General features: G+C 35.0%; 1 protein-coding gene across 2 annotated transcripts in view; it reads right to left on the bottom strand.

Moving 5' to 3' along the window:
* Positions 1 to 4,280: 4,280 nt before the first annotated feature.
* The window catches only part of LOC149575351 (Cation efflux family protein), a 71,806-nt gene continuing 59,253 nt past the window's right edge, over positions 4,281 to 16,833 (bottom strand). For both annotated transcript variants that reach the window (XM_089815118.1, XM_089815119.1), the window contains exons 4-7: positions 6,072 to 6,250; positions 5,835 to 5,985; positions 5,113 to 5,246; positions 4,281 to 4,788 (exon numbers count right to left, since the gene is read on the bottom strand). In XM_089815118.1, the coding sequence (XP_089671244.1) occupies positions 4,609 to 4,788; positions 5,113 to 5,246; positions 5,835 to 5,985; positions 6,072 to 6,250 (644 nt within the window). In that variant the 3' untranslated portion in view covers positions 4,281 to 4,608. The remainder of the gene's footprint in view (positions 4,789 to 5,112; positions 5,247 to 5,834; positions 5,986 to 6,071; positions 6,251 to 16,833) is intronic.

The raw sequence follows: 16,833 nt of genomic DNA, 5'->3' as shown, positions 1-16,833 counted from the left end.
GATAGAATATGGTTAAGGACCGTTAGAAATAATAAGTGGGAAGTGGGTTAGTGGGAGTAAGCATAGGTTGGTTAGTAGTTAAATTAGTTAGTAAGTAGATAATGATTATTAGTTAGTATATAAGATAGTATTAGTAATTAGCAATTTAAATAATAAATGATGTTAAATGGCTAATGATCGATAATGTACCATAATAATTATGGGAATTTAATTATTGGTAATTGATTCAATAATGTAACTAGTAGAATACTAATAGAGTTAAGGTTTAATTAAATAATTAAATATAAGAATACATCTAAATATTAATGTCTACAAAAAAAAAAGTTGGTATAGTAACATAATGAGTAAAGGTTACTTTATAAATGCTAAGAAATACATATATGGCAAATGAGGTGAATTCCGAATACTTAGAAACATAGGCATGCTTACACATTCTCAATTGCTAAGTTCTTGAAACTATATTGATAAAGGATTGGTGCTTCACATTTATATACGCAACATCTAATCACAAGGCTAGGATGTGGAATCAAAATGATGACATCATCTAATTCTTATGTTATAGCTTCAATTTTTAACAAATGTAAGAAATCTTATTGGTCTCCCTTGAATTTTTTTGAAGGCTAGAGTTTTGAATGAAACAAATCCTCCTACAGTGTCACCAACTAGAATTATATATCCAATCAACTATATCTCAGAATACTATCATTCTACCCATGACACCTAAGACCTGGTCGTAATGATAATGCTTCCTAAATGATGTTAAACTTTACCTTCAAACTTGTGATCACATATGTAATACTCTAATGTACTTAGTTGGACCTCCAATAAACATGAGTTAATATATTTCAAACACCTTGTAGTTTGATAGAGTATTCGTAACAAACATAGGTATATATGTGTTTTTCTATAGTTCACCTTTCAAAAAAAAATGTTGGGTGTGTTTTTGCCTTGTAAAATTTGAGCATTACATAGAGGCAAAATCTGAGATCCATTTCCTTTTTAGATGCTCCCTATGCTACGAGATTAGAGGGAGATTTTATTGTCTGTTTAGAGATTACAGATCCCTTTCAGATTTTTTAGGTACACAAATCAGCGTTGCATTGCGCTCTATCTCTATGAGTCCTTACATCTTCGCGATCATACTTTGCAGCTATCATCTCCTAGGAGTCAGACCTCGACACAACTTATTACGACCTTCTTCTCGCCCTTGGCTCTAACTCGGTGGTTGTGAAGCAACCGTACGGTTTCGCAAGGGACCTCTTCACCAATGGCACTCCTCTCGTAGCACTCAGCCTCATCACAGGGCCTTTGGTAGCTACCCACATCAGTTGTTGTTCGACTTTTTCCCTATGAGGACAGATACCTAATCTTTTCCGCGATGTCTCCTACTTTCTTTTTCATTTGTTGTACTTGTTCTTTTGTGGACACCGTTTGGTGCTCTGTTTGTCTGCTATCTTCTTGGTGTAAGTTTCTAGTCCCATAGACCCACGTTGTGGTTTTTTGTTAGACATTAATAAAATTATCTTATCTTATCCTATGAGAGGATAGATCCTGTTAGGATTCAATGAAATACAATGAGTACATATGATTCCTTGTTAAGAGACTTTGAATCCCTGTTAGGAGTTTTGCCAACCCTATTCAGAGTTGAAAGGAGGACAATTGAATCCACTGTCCAAATAGCCTCTGTACTATTCTCACTAAATAATACAATATGAAGTAACAATTGCCAAACCAAGAATTTTTCTTGACAAATCAATTCCTTTTAAAATCACCACCATGGATCAACCGCACCAAACTCCTCTGATCAAAAGATATCTGCATTCAGGTTCATTCATACAATAACCATCCACACTGGAGCTCACTTTCAAGTTTGTATCACCAACAAAACCTAAAACCACACTCTACCACAAGGAAATAACCTTTCCTTTATACCAAGTCATAAAGAATAAGTATTGAGTAGAGCTTGAGGCTTTCTTAATTTACAATAATAATAATATAGGACAATCTTAAAATATTACAATACACGCTACATTACAATTTTACATCTTTTCAAGATTATAAGCAATTTGTTGACTCATAGTCTTCATAACTTTTCATACTATAATCTCCTGATTATGCCCTCTTAACCAAAGCATCTATGATATGTCTTCAACCTCTGTCATAGTCCGCTTAAGTCAATTTCATCCCTCTGAGGAGATAGAATCAAAATAACAGTACTCGCTTTCTAGAAACGCTGTCTGAAAGTTACCTTCACTTAAATCCCCATAACTCCATTCAAACTTCACATTTTCATACGCTCTTTTAGCTTTAGCATCTAGACTGTTAGCATGAATGTTGATTATACTACATTGGGGGAGTATCCTAAGCATTGGAGAGTATTGACATGTTACATTCATGAATGTGTTTGTCATTGATGTCAACATAGCAGACCAGACAAGGTTTTTCTTGTCTGGTGATGTGTGGTCATGGACATGTTCAGTACAATGTCTTGATTACGTGGTTCAATGCACAACATGTAAGTCGTACAAAAGTCATACCTAATTTACAGAGAGTAGTTCAGAGACAAAGTGCTTGGAAATTAGTTTCTGATGTTTGTATTATATCTTTCATCTGAGATGTAATAAAGAGACGTGCGGCCAAGCAGTGACAGATGACAGTCAAATGATAACGTTAGTGGATGCGCAAGCTCTAGTATTGCACGTGTAAAGTTTTATAGAGACTGTGAGATGACAGTGTTATTATAATTGTAATTAATTAATTATTTTATTATAATTAATTGGGAAAGCCTCAAGACTGACTCAAGGAATTATTTTGAAGATATAGTATAAAAGAAAGATGTTTTCCTTGTTTGTAAAGTGTATCAAACATTGTATGAAGTGCGAAGTGCGAAAAGGAGTAAAGTGTTTATTGAATGCGAGTAAGCGATTTAAGGGATTATTGGATGTCGGTTTTGTGATCTAGTTACAAGATCAGAAGGAGCAGAGGTCTGATTGACAAGACAGATAAATGAAGTACTATTCATTTCTATTATTCTGCAAGGAATAATACAAAGATCATTTGGACAATGGGTTCATTGGTCTTAACCCTGAAGCTATTTAGGCAGTGGGTCCAACCGTCTTCCACAACTCCTAACAAGGTTGGAATCTCCTAACAGAGATTCAATGTCTCCTAACATGAACTAGTATGTATTGAATGTTGTTTTAAACTCCTAACAGGGTGCATCATCGAATAAGGAATATTTATATTAGTGCATCATCTCATGGGTACCATTCCCACCGGGATTTTCCCTTTGATCAAAGGTTTCCTAGTTAACATATCTGGTGTTATTGTGTATGAGTATCTTGTTGTGGTTTCTGATTATATTACTCATAAGGTTAAGTTTGTTTAAAGTTGATAATTGTGATAATAGTTGGATAACTGATTCACATGTCCCTCTATAGTGGTTGAGCCACATGTCCCGTCTGTTGAGCATGGAAAAGGGGTGAGTAATGGAACACTAGTACTAGACCCTTTATTCTTTGTGTCCATAATCTTAGGATATAAACTGTTTTAATGTAGTTGTTTTTTAAAGTTTTATAAAAATAATTTGATATTCTCAGACATAAAACGCTTTAATATAGTAGTTGTTTTAAGTTTTATTAAAATAATTTGACATTCTCATTTTGTTTTTAAACTATCAACCACCAACATTCCGCATGAAGATGTTATTTTGTATGCAATTGGATTGTGATGTCTATTTGAGGAATCCAAGCAAACTTGGACCGTGAGCCTAGGTCAGCAATGTTAAACTCCTTGCCGACTTACATTTTGAACCTTACAAAGTTATGAATTTTTTTATTGTGGCTCCAAGTCCACTGAGATTCGAACCTAGACCTCTTTCAGGAGACAAGTCTAAGCGATGGTGGATTTTATTTTTAAACATTTCATCAAATTAAATTGACTGAACTGTTATTAAGGGTACTATTGCTTAAAAAGTAGCCAATATCCAAGATTCTATAGTGTCACGTTAGCTCTAAATTGGGGGAAAGAAATTAAAATATTAGTTGATCATATGGTACATGGATAGAGAAAGTTCATGGTTACTTCAAATGATAAGAAAACCGGAAAAGTTTCAGAACAGTTTGATTCAAGAAAATGAATCTTTACCCAAAACATTATTGCAATCTCACATGAAAACTAAATGTTATAGAAACATTTATTTAAGCTAGAAAATAAGTTTGAAACATATCTGTTTCATAAGGATGATAAAATAATAAAATGCTATCAAGAAACAACTAGTATAACTACAAGAAACTGCCGAAACTGTCATTGCATTCAGTAGTGCATACTAAACAAAACTTGGCATTGCTTTCAGTTATAAATACTAAACAAAATTTGGCATTTTAAACAGAAAAAAGGCCATTTGGTGCAAGATCCTCAACGACCTGTCGTAAACTTTCCAGTTCAATTTCTGTCCTGGAATTGAATGGAAACATAGCAATCGCCTACTACACAATTAAATGAGATTAATATATCAAATTTAACTTCTGTGATTATAAATAATTGTACAATTTAAGGCATTGGATGCACATAACACTGATTCAAGATTGCACAAAATCCAACAGGGTGCTATGGTTGAACAGAGGGTAACTTATTCAAGACCGAATGTTCTGGCTTATGATCACACTCAAAATCAAGATGAACAAAAGCACGCTCAACTTCTGGTAGACTTTCAATCTTGATCTGCAATGTCTCTCCTATTGTGTGAGCTACTTTCAGTGGCAAATCCTCTGCTAATTCTATGTCCACCTGCTCACCAAAATATAAAATAGTTGGATAATCATTTCAAAACATAGCATGCAGATAAAGCCTAGCAGAAAATAGATGGATAATCATTTCAATCCAGTACCTTGAAACCCCAGCCAAATTTTTATGTCTCAACAGGCTTGCATAATTTAAATGGGATGATTAAAATGGCATTTGAAGGAAGGGACCAAATAAAATATAAAATTAAAAAAAACGTACATTAACTTACCATAAACATGCACAAAAATATCTTGCTTGAATGAACAGGCAACTTCAGCAGGGCAGGTGACTATGTATATTATATCAAAAGAAAAAATTTATGCATACCTCTACAAAATATAAGACACCAAATGTGTAAGCCCGGACTGTATCCACGCGCTTTATTTGATTGTCATGCCTAAGAACCAAGTATGTCAATTTCTGTAGCATTTCAGGAGGTGCAGTTTGTCCAACCAGGGATGCTGCAAAAATAGAACAGTCTGAAGTGATTAGGATTTTAATTTCAATTCGACTTTCAATCTATCATCTCAAACAAGTACCATTATCTATGTGCACATTCCAAGCACGCATTGTGGACATGGTTGCAAAATTTCGTGAGAATAACTTGGACTCATATTACATGCAATATTCTTAACCATATTCAAAACTTCAAACTTATTTAATCGATAAGCAAAGAATATATCTTTTGGGATACAGACTTCATATTTAATATATTCCATATATGCTATTCTAAAACTGTGGACCGAAGGTTAGCGAATCAATTGTGAATTTGACAAATGAGTATTTGATGAACCCATCTGGTCACAAACTAAGACCGGACTGAAATAATGGCCTTGAAACATAAAGTTGTAAATAAATGATAAGTTAGATTTGAAGATTCCAAAGTTGTTAATCATTGGAAAATAAATTTCTGGATTATCCGAATTTTTACCATTGTTCTTGCAGAAATTCAATTTCCTATACTAAGTTAAACCTTCTTTCCATAAATTTATATGAGAATTACAATTGATTTTACCCCAGGAAAGATCCTCTTCCTAGTGGTGACTTACCTGCATTTTCAAAAACAGTTATAGACCAATTTAGTATAGTATAAACTGCAAGAACAATTGCACCAGTTGGGTCTATCCACCAGAAAAACATGTCACCCAGAACTGCTGCAGCTAAACCAACAACATTGGTCACAACATCAAAGTAGTGATCCTGCAAAGCAAGACCAACAGAAAAATTAGATTCTGCTCACCCAAAAAAATCCCAAGAGAGAACACTTTCTATGATAAATCCGAGACCTTTGCATAGGCTCTGACTATTTCACTTCCAGATTTTCGACAATAAAGCCAAAGAGCTAACTTCACCACAATTGCTGAAATCATTATAACATATAGCCACTGTAACTGTGAATGTGTCATCTTGTCAGATGGTGTATCTTTAATCAACTGTCGAACAGCTTCAACGAGAACTTGGAACCCTGCAAATTGAGTAGTCATCCATGTCAACGAGAAGTTTGAAGGAAAAGGAAAGTAAAGGGGAAATCTAATGACTGAATTCTATATAAAAAAGAATACATACTGTCAAAATTACCATACGTGAAGTGATGCAAGATATGCAAAATGCCAAATGGTATTATCTATTTTAAAGTCCCTAAAGATCAATGTTACTAGACTCATCAGGACTCAGGTGAGTCCTAGGCAAGCCCCCTCACTGAGTGTAGGAGACTCAGCAGCTGAATCTGGCCAGACTCGCCCAGTCTGGTGGATTTGCCAAACTCGTAGAGTCTAGGCAAGTCCCAAGACTCATCTGCACAGACAATGGAAAATGGAAACAAAAAAATAAAAAATCAGCCAATTAAGTTTTTACTTTTTGGACTTATAATTGCCTCCACCCTAAAAGTAACTTCATTTCATTTTAAAGCCAAAGGAGAAAGAGGCAGGAGAGTTTTCAACCAAAATTGGAGTGTATTGTAGGAAAACCAGCAAGAAGATTGAGCAACAATGGGTTGAATCACATTTAGGCAGGTTTATAGCTCCTCTTGGTGCATTTAGAGGTGTCTACAAGGGATTGGGAAGAACTCAATATTGGTTTCAAACATTCAAGCAAAATTTAAGTCAAGTTTGTATTTTGAATTTATTTTTTGTTAGCAAAAATTTCATTTTTTTCCTTCTTTCTTTTCTCTATTTTTGTTTTGTGGACTAAAGAAATAATTTAACATATACTAGGTGTTAACATTATCAGATTTCCACCATCCATTAATAATGAGAGCAATGTTTAATCTAATCCACACAATCTAATCCAGAAACATTGCTCTCTTCATATACTAGGTGTATTTAATTTTTATGTTGAAGAAATCCTAGGTGTTTTTCTAACACATTTTTAAGTTTTAATATTTATAGTTGCAAACCTTACATTTTTTATATTAGTTTAAATATTGTTTAGCAAATATAATTTACTCTAATTAAGTTCACTTAGGATAGCTTAATAGCACATGCTACAATAATTTAATAAGAGTTATCTTAGGTGTCATTTAATATTTTGCATCTTGCATTTAATATTTGTAGCAGAGTAGTTATACTTACTCTGTCCTCACTTTGTCCCACATTGGTTGTATTTGTAATCACTTTAAGTGCTTTATATAATCTCTCATGGCTCTTAAATGAACATCCCAATCAATAGCAATTCGTATCAATGCATTGCAAACTCTTGCATATGATCTGTTGTTATTCGTTGCTCTCTTGCAGTTCATAGTTTCCTGGTTTGATCCCTTGAAGTCACTCTGTGACAAGTTCCTAGTTTTTCCAACAATTATAAATCACAAATGTTATTTTTTTTCTTTGTATGCTATTGCAGCATGCTTGAGATTCATAATTTGTTTTTATCACAATATCTTGAATCCAGTTAGAAGGGACCCTTGCTGGAAACATGCTAATATTAATCCTAGGCAAAGAACAGAGCAGTAACTTGTTGTCATTGCAAAATGCAAACCAAATTTTCATGAGGGACATATTAATAGATTAAAATATGATCTTGCAAATATACCAATCCAAGATGCTAACCCAGCCACACTCGTGCCTCTTGAAGTTATGCCTGAAGTGCAAGTGCAATTAGAAACCTTTGGGCAACAAAAATAATTAAAAACGAGTCAACGGGATGAGACGGCAGTCATTGGTGCAAGTGGAGAGTTTTCTTCCATTCGTTCATTTCATCCATTCTTAGGTGTTGGTGTTAGTGCTACTGCTAGTACTAGCGGTAGTGATAGTTGTAGTGACAATGTTAGCATTGGGCATAAAGTTTGTGCATCTACGTTAGATTCAATATTTTGCCACACACAACTCTAGGTTTCCCAACCATCACTTTAGAATATTAGACTCTGTAGTAGTGGCAAAGTTATCATTGGACCTAGAGTTCATGCATCGAGGTTAGCTTAATATGTTTTGCCACACACTCTAGGTTTCCCAGCCATCACTTTAGAACATTAGACTATGTAGTAGTGACAAAGTTAGCATTGGGCCTAGAGTTCATGCATCTAGGTTAGATTCATATATTTTGCCACACACAACTCTAGGTTTCCCAATCATCACTTTAGAATATTAATCTAATCCTAAAGTAGAGTTTGAATTTGATTGCGTGAGTATTTTTTGCATCAACGCTCCATATCACACTCTGTGATTATTGTCAAAATGATAGAGAAGACGAGGAAAAAATACTTGCACAATCAAATCCAGAAACAATACTAAGATTAACTCATGGATTGTGGAAATCTACCAGCTCTCGGAAAGAAGATTCATGGTCCTTTTCCTAGAAGGCCAAGCTGAACCCCTTAAAGGTTTAGTAAGGGTATTTGATCCACATTCATTGCAATAAGTCATCAAGAAATCTCTCTATTTGGAGGGTTGGTGGGTAAGAAGTAAGAACAGATTATACTCCAATAAAGTAACCTCCTATTTTACCCGAAAGATTATTTCATAAAAGTACACCACTATCCAAGGTATCATCTCCTTAACCAAATCAAATAGAGGTGCCTAAGAATGAACTACAAAGGAAAAAAACCAAGTTTCACATACAGTGATCCTTGGCGACCGAGACACAAGTGTATGTTGAGAAGGCAAATACATTACATAGAGGTAGCTTTGATGAGGATAGAATGAATTATGAGCTTGAGCCCAAGAAAGATGTGGATGAGATTGAGCATGAGCATCAAGGAGGAACACTTGCAGCACTATCAAGTGCACTTAGATATAAAGCTTTTTGTGTTAGAGTTTTGCATGGACAAAAGGTAACAATTCTCGTTAATAGCAAGGCTACTCATAATTGCATTGATGAAGGCCTAGTGACTAAATTGGGATTGAAGACAAAGGATTTTAATGGTTGGACTTTCTAAAGGTGAAAACATGATGGTTTCAGCTAAGAGGATGGATCAATATTTTCATAGACACCAAGTAGCATGGGCAGCTGATTGTTTAATTACAAGCACAAGTCTCTCAAAGGTTGAGAGATTCAACAATGCATATATAGACCATTTTGGACAAGAATGAAAAGGCCTTTGAAGATATTCCTCTTGGTCAACCACCAAGAGGTGCTTTCAAGTTTCAACGTATGTGTGAGCTTGAGGAAGGTGTCAAACCAGTGATCATGACTCCATATCCCTATCCCAAGATATTCAAGGAAGAAATTGAGAAGACAATTAAGGATCTATAATATATACATATAATGGCTAGATCCAATACATTTGCTTCATATATAGTTTTGGTTAATGACAATGAACTACAAAGATGTGCATCGATTATAAAGCCCTCAACAAAAGGACAATCAAATATTGCTATCCCATACTAGGATCAATGAATTAATTAATGAGCTTCATGCAGCAATGTATTTTTCCAAGATTGCTTTCCAATTGAGGTACAGTCACATTAAGGTAAGAGATAAGGATGTGAACAAAACAACTTTATGTGTCATCATGAGCATTTTGAGGTCTTGGTCTGCTACACAAAATCAAGTGAGGATCATTTGAAGCATTTAGATGAAGTGCTTGGCATACTCGAGCATAAGTTTTTTTTCCCGAAGGCCTCCAAATGTGAGTTTTTCTTGACTGAGATTTTACATTTGGGTTCAAGATCAGTGTCCAAGGGATTTCCACGGATTAGCAGAAGATCAAGGCAATTGAGGATTGGCCTAAACCAAGGAATTTTACAGATTTGAGAGAATTTGTGGACTTTGTAGCTAGTATAGAAGATTTGTAAAAGGGTTCTAACAACTTGCAGTTCCTTTGACAAATTTGACAAAGAAAGGGGCAGTCTCTTGGAGTCTAGCAGCCTAGCAAGCTTCCAATAAACTTGAGAAGACATAATGAGGTCATTTCACTTCCTTTTTTTCTAGAATGCGATGCATTAAGATGAGGCATTGGGGATGTTTTGATGCAAGATAAATATTCCATCGCATATGAGAATAGGAAGTTCAAAAAGACAGAATGGAATTTCTCAATCTATGACAAAGAGATGTTGGCTATAATGCACGCCCTAGCCAAATTTAGGTAATATTTGGTTTGTGGAAAGTGTGCCCAATTATATTGACATTATGTGAAATACTGAAAAGGAATAATAATGTGGTCGTCAATACACTTTCTAGGAAGCCTTACTTATGTTCTATAATTGATATATTTGCTAATTCGAAGGCTTCTATAATGACATATATTTTGGGAGGGAATGTGCAAGATGAGAGGTCTAAGGAGGTTAATGAGCTCATCCTCTACAAGAATCGAGTGTATATTATTCTTGAATCCAAGATCAAGGACAAGATTTTGAGGTCATGTCACCACCCACCACTTGTTGGTCATCCAAGCTTCTACAAGCCATAAAAGTAGGCGAGAGAAAGATTTTTATAGAAAGGGATCAATAAAGACGTGTTGTAGAATGTATGGAATACCAACAGAACCAAACAAAACATTTCTTAGCTGGTCTATTGCAGCCCCTACCCGTTCCAAATTAGAAATGGGAGATCATATCCATGGATTTCATTATGGAGTTGCCAAAGCTCCACGATCAGGATTCTATATATGTCATTGTTGGTAGACTCACAAAATATGCTCACTTTCATGCAATTGGTTCAAAATATAAATCCTCAACAGTGGCAAATGTGTCTTTTAGGAGAGATTTCAGACTTCAGGGTTTGCCAAAGAACATTGTAAATATCAAGGAAAACATGTTTCTAAACTTGTTTCGGTAAGAACTCTTTTGATCCAAATGTACAAAAATCACACCAAGCACTAGTTATCAGACTCAAACTAATGGGCAAGATGAGATCGTAAACAAATGGGTAGAGGCTACCTAAAGAAATATTTTATAAGACAGAAAACAGCTTGGATCAAATAGTTTACATCTTGGGGAATACTGCTACTACACAACACATCACATGTCAATGGGCATGGCTCCCTTTAGGGCACATTATGGTTATGATGCTACTTCATTTTTTGGATTTAACGCTTATGCATACTAGAGGTCCAAGGGCAAAGTTGTGGTATAATAGAGTATGAAATTAGAATCCTCAAAGAGAAGTTGCAACAAACCCAAAATCAGCAAAAGGTGTATGCTAATAGGCTCCAAACAAAGATCCTTTTCTGAGGTTGGCGACTTCATCTTCTTGATGTTTTTTCCCTACAGTCAATCTTGCATCAAATGGGGTGAAGCTGAGAAGATGGAGCCACGATTTTATGGGCCTTAAAAGCTATTTTGGAAGATCAATGATGTAGCATACAAGCTGGAACATCCAACTAACAAAAAAAATGAAATTCATAAAGTTGTATTTGGTGTTGTAGATGACAACACAATGTACTTAGTAGTTGTAGGAGTTTAAGATGGAGTAATCTCTCTTCCTTTCCCTTTCTTTCTTGCTATCTAGGCTCTAGTTCTCCTTAAGATGAGCAATTCTCACATGAAAAACATCAAGTTCTAGAGCTTTCCAATTAATTCGATCCAGTGTAGTATCTTGAATTTTTGCATAATATCTAAGGTCCACTACATCAGACCCATTTTCCTCTATTGCCTGTGTTTCAAGTTGAAGCTCGTATTCTTGAATATATTTTAAGGTCAACATGGAGCAAGACCTTTTCCTTACTTCAAAATCATTTATGCAATTGGCCTAGAAGTCTTCGAGTGTAGGCACATGATGACTAGTACAACCCAACTGCACATTACCCCTCACATGACTACTTGGATTAAAATGAAACCTTAAGACATCATAGGTTTCCATATTATATTTTTTGGCAGCTTTGGTAACATTGATTGTGTTTAAAGAACATGAGTAGACCCCCAATAAAATAGGAAAAGTGATAGTGGCCTTATGCCTTTCCACACACCTCTTATTAACTTCACAAATTTATCTACATAGCTCTATTATAATGATTTTATTGTCTGCATACCAAGGTAACTTCCACAAGAAGTCATCAAAAGCATCGATCCTAATGTATGTGAAAGTTGGGTATTGGATGGTACCGTACCTTTGAATCAAAGTAGTGACCTCTATTCCTAAACCCTCTCTGGGCATCCCTGCTATTCCTAAACCAATTTCATAGTGAATATATCATCAACCCTTCGGAAATTTTTGTAGCTCTTATGCAATTGCAAGCTATAGTAAAAAACATAAATTTAAATATCATCCTCAAATTCCTCAACATGTTCCAAACCAGGCCAATGGTGTGTACATGCTAGGCCATAGAGTATGAAGATTGAAAAATTGATTAAGCAAAAAGTGAATAAGCAGTTGGTGAGTGCGGTCACTAATATCTTAGCCCATCTTAATGTATTTGGAACCCTCACAGATTCTTTGTACAAAGAAGAAAATCCATTCATCGAGGCAAATTGTATCTTCATCCCCTCTTAATCTATGTAAAAGTACAATGATATTGTAATTTCTCTCTTGATAGATCTATGTAGGATTGTCCTAGGTAACATTGATTACCCTTTTCATGGAGGAGTGAACCAAGTTTTGGCTATTTTCATCTTGTATACTCCTTTTTTGACTGAAAACTCTATTTGTGAGGAGGTGAAGTCCCAATGTGTGAATTCTTCCATCACAAGTAAACAAAAAAGAGTTTTGAATGGTCTCCATGTCCAAAGTAATAAAGATTTCCACAATCTACGTTTTGATCTACTTGTATTTGGATTAGAGCAGTTGATGCATTCCTTGATTAAATCTATACATTGTACGATGATGAGAAATCCAACTACTTCCAACAAGCCACTTTGCTAATTCTTGGGTGATGGAGTGTCTGTCAGGTTTGTTCACTCTACCCAAAACTTTCCCAAATTAACTTGCCCTAGCTTTGTGTCCCCAATTTCACATAAAGAACTTTCTAGTCCATTAAAATGATTGTATTCATAATGATATCATGGGCAAGTACTAAGCACATAGCTATTGCTCGATCTTCCATTGAAACACACCACATGAGGAGTTGTTTGCAAAGCAATATGGCTATGCCACAACTTAACAAGAATGGGAATACCTAAGAAATAGCCTATAATTCTATTATGTGATAGTCATGGTGTGTTTAAACTAGTCCAAATCTAGTACATCATGAGCGTACAAAACACGTTCAGGTTGAATGTCACTTCATCATTGAATAATTCAACTATAAAATATTCAACTCATTATTATCCTAGTCAAAAACACCATGCTAACATTTTGACCAGTTCACTTGTAGCTATACAATTCAAATCTTTCCTACACTAATCAATTTGTGCCCTTGAGAAAATGATGTTATAAGGGAAGATTGGTAGCATTTTCTTTATCAATTATATGGCTATGCCACAACTTAACAAGAATGGGAATACCTAAGAAATAGCCTATAGCTCTATTATGTGATAGTCATGGTGTGTTCAAACTAGTCCAAATCTAGTACATCACGAGCGTACAAAACACGTTCAGGTTGAACGTCACTTCATCATTGAATTATTAAAATATTGAAGTCATTATTATCCTAGTCAAAAACACCATGCTAACATTTTGACCAATTCACTTGTAGCTATGCAATTCAAATCTTTCCTACACTAATCACTTTGTGCCCTTGAGAAAATGATGTAATAATAGAAGATTGGTAGCATTTTTTTTTATCAATCATAGGGGCCCCATAGAATAGTTATTGAGGTATAATTTGCTAATTTAATATTCTCTCTTACAATTTTTCCACATAGGTAGGTTATATATAGGCATATGTATATGCATGCACACATGTGTGTGTAAATATTGACACAAGTGCTCTACTTTCCAATTAATAGGCAATTTTTGCAATGTCAAAAACAAAAGTTGTGTACCTAGCTATCATGCATGACATGAATCTTACATGGTTACAAAGGTTGCATTTTGATGTTGATCTGATAAAAATGAAATTTGTGTTGATATGTCATGGCAGTTAAAGTGCAATCTCATTCCCGAGAATCCTACTTATCATATTTGGATAAAACATGGTAACATTCACTATCATTATGTTAGAAATATGGTTGACGACAAAAAGGAATTATTGAAGATGGTTGATAAAAATGTTACTAACTCATTCACAGTCTATCAATGCTATAAAAATTAGTTGCTCTTAGCAATCGACTAATGTATGTTTGAAATAGTGAAACATGGGCACACCCCCTAAAACCCTGAATTTTCTGTTATCAGGACGTCCTGGGGACTTGGGGATGAGTACATAGTGTCCCCTCACCACCGCTCAACTGCCACTCAACCTCCGCTAGAACATAGGGACAACCAGGAGTCCTTGAGACATCTTGGGGGTGCCCAAGTGTCCCCAAAGTATCTTGGAGACTTCTGGAAGTCTCCTATACAAAGATACCTAAGTTTTGTTTTTCTAAACATTTGCAAGCAAATCATATGTACATATATTTTTGGCTGATTGAAGGATATTTTCAGATGAACATGGGGACAACTAGAGGTGCTCGAGATGTCTTGGGGACGCCCAAGAGTCCCCAAAGTGTATCAGGGACTCTTTAAAAAATATTTGCAAGCAAATCATATGTAAATATATTTTTGGCTGATTGAAGGACATTTTCGGATCGTTTACAAACACAATATGTGCAGTTTATGACAGTTTCTAGCTACTATCGCATACATTATTGCTAGTTATGCAAGTGACCCTAATCAACTATCAAAACTAGAGTTTCTATGTGTGTAATTCATGTGGTGCTACTGTCATATTTTTATATATATAAATCTTCATTTGCTAATTTAACAATTAAATTTAGTATTCTGATTGCTAATAATCAATGTATTCAGCGTTTGCAGTTTCATTATTTTACTTCTTATATTGGTATACATATTCTCATAACTAGCATTTCTAGTACTATATGTAAAGTATATTGTATATACAACACTAACACCCCATAAAGTACATTGTATATACAACACTAACACCCCATTGCTCCCTACCACTGCCAACCTAGCATCCCCAAATTGAAGCTCTTTTCCCCCTTCCTAGAAACTTGTACCATCATCCCCTTGTCCCCTAGGACCCGTGTTGCACTAGTTTGAAACCTTATGCAGGGTGTTCAACAAGTGGAAATATTGTTGGATGAGTCATGTACTTCTCACATTTAACAACATTTATTGATTCCACCACTCTACAATTTCCAGGCCCTTTATTAAGGTAACATTTTTGCCTGTTGTTTCAGAGATTATATTTAAGCTTAAGTGCAAAATATCTTATTGTATTGTGAATGATTGAGTTAATATAGTGTTTGTTATTTTTGTTGGGTTTTTCCTAAAAAGTTCCCTGGGGTGAAATTTTTTTTAATATTGTGAGTGTACCATTTTTTTTCTAGTTCATTTAAGACCCAATGAACATTGTTTTACTCATAGTTAGAAAAACTTGCCAAGCCCTGACTAAAGTTTTGGGAAAAACTCCAGTTTTCAGGAAAAACTCAAGAACTTTAAAAAGTGCTTAAATTTCATTAAGAATGCATTTTTTTGGCAAATTCAATGAGAAGATGCATCCAATGAGTCAATAAATGAGAACACCAAAGAAACAAGTTGAGTCTAGATATATTTAAATGCAAATTGGATACATAATCACATTCTCATAAAGAATGTTGATGGCTAGAAACACAATACTAAATAGTTTCTACAAACTAAAAGTAAATACATCATTGAATTTACAATTACATCTTCCTTTACCTACCTCTAGTAAAATGTAAAAACTATGGGGAAGGAACAGCTAGAGGGCAACGTCTATATAGCCACGAAAATGCACTTCCTTACGAAGGAGAGGACTTCAAATTTTTTTTTGATAAGTTAGAAAAAACAATGTAAAGCAAGTGCATTTTCGTGGCTGTATAGCCACGGGCCAGCTAGAGGGTCTAGTTCTAGAAGCTTGTGTTGGACATGACTGTATTATTACAAGGAAACTGATCAGACTCCGACGTTAATTTTTTCCCATTTTTATTAGCGGGGTTTCTGCCCAAATTTTTTCAACGGGGGTTGTGGGCAGCGTCCCCATGATGGAGTCAAGGGGCATCACTCCTTGTGGGATCCTAGGTAGATTTTTCCTCTCTCAGCAAAACACAAATGAAGAAATTAGAAATGAAGTTTGACTCGGGCTGTTTTTTTGTCTTTACATGCTGATTTTGGACTGTGACTGAGTTTTACTGTAAAACTTGCGGAGAATAATAGGCGAGCTTTTGCTAGACACAAAAACTCCTTGACGAGTTTTTGAACTCATCAAGTACTATGCGAGTGTGCAATCTATGGTTTCTCTTGCGTAATTTAAACAGTATTATTTATCTTCAAATTCTAGCTAGATCAACGAAGGGGAAGTCAAAGTACTTTTGGATAAGTTTCGAAGTATTTCTAATTTATGTTGCTTCGTATGAACTTGTTAAGTACTGCACTTGCAAATATTATTCCCGACATTGATTTTAATGATTATCTATCTAATTCAAAATATACTAGGACAATTGACCAACACATCTTGTGGTAGAATTTAAAGAATATTTTGACTAGGCAGTGCTCAATAGATTATGTGAGTGTGCCATATATGGTTTCTCTTGCGTAAACTTATCAGTATTA

This window comes from Cupressus sempervirens, chromosome 2 (genome assembly GCF_028749045.1).
Source record: "Cupressus sempervirens isolate cs-2001-9-10 chromosome 2, ASM2874904v1, whole genome shotgun sequence".
Lineage (NCBI taxonomy): Eukaryota > Viridiplantae > Streptophyta > Pinopsida > Cupressales > Cupressaceae > Cupressus > Cupressus sempervirens.
This window is presented reverse-complemented; position numbering and strand designations above follow the sequence as displayed.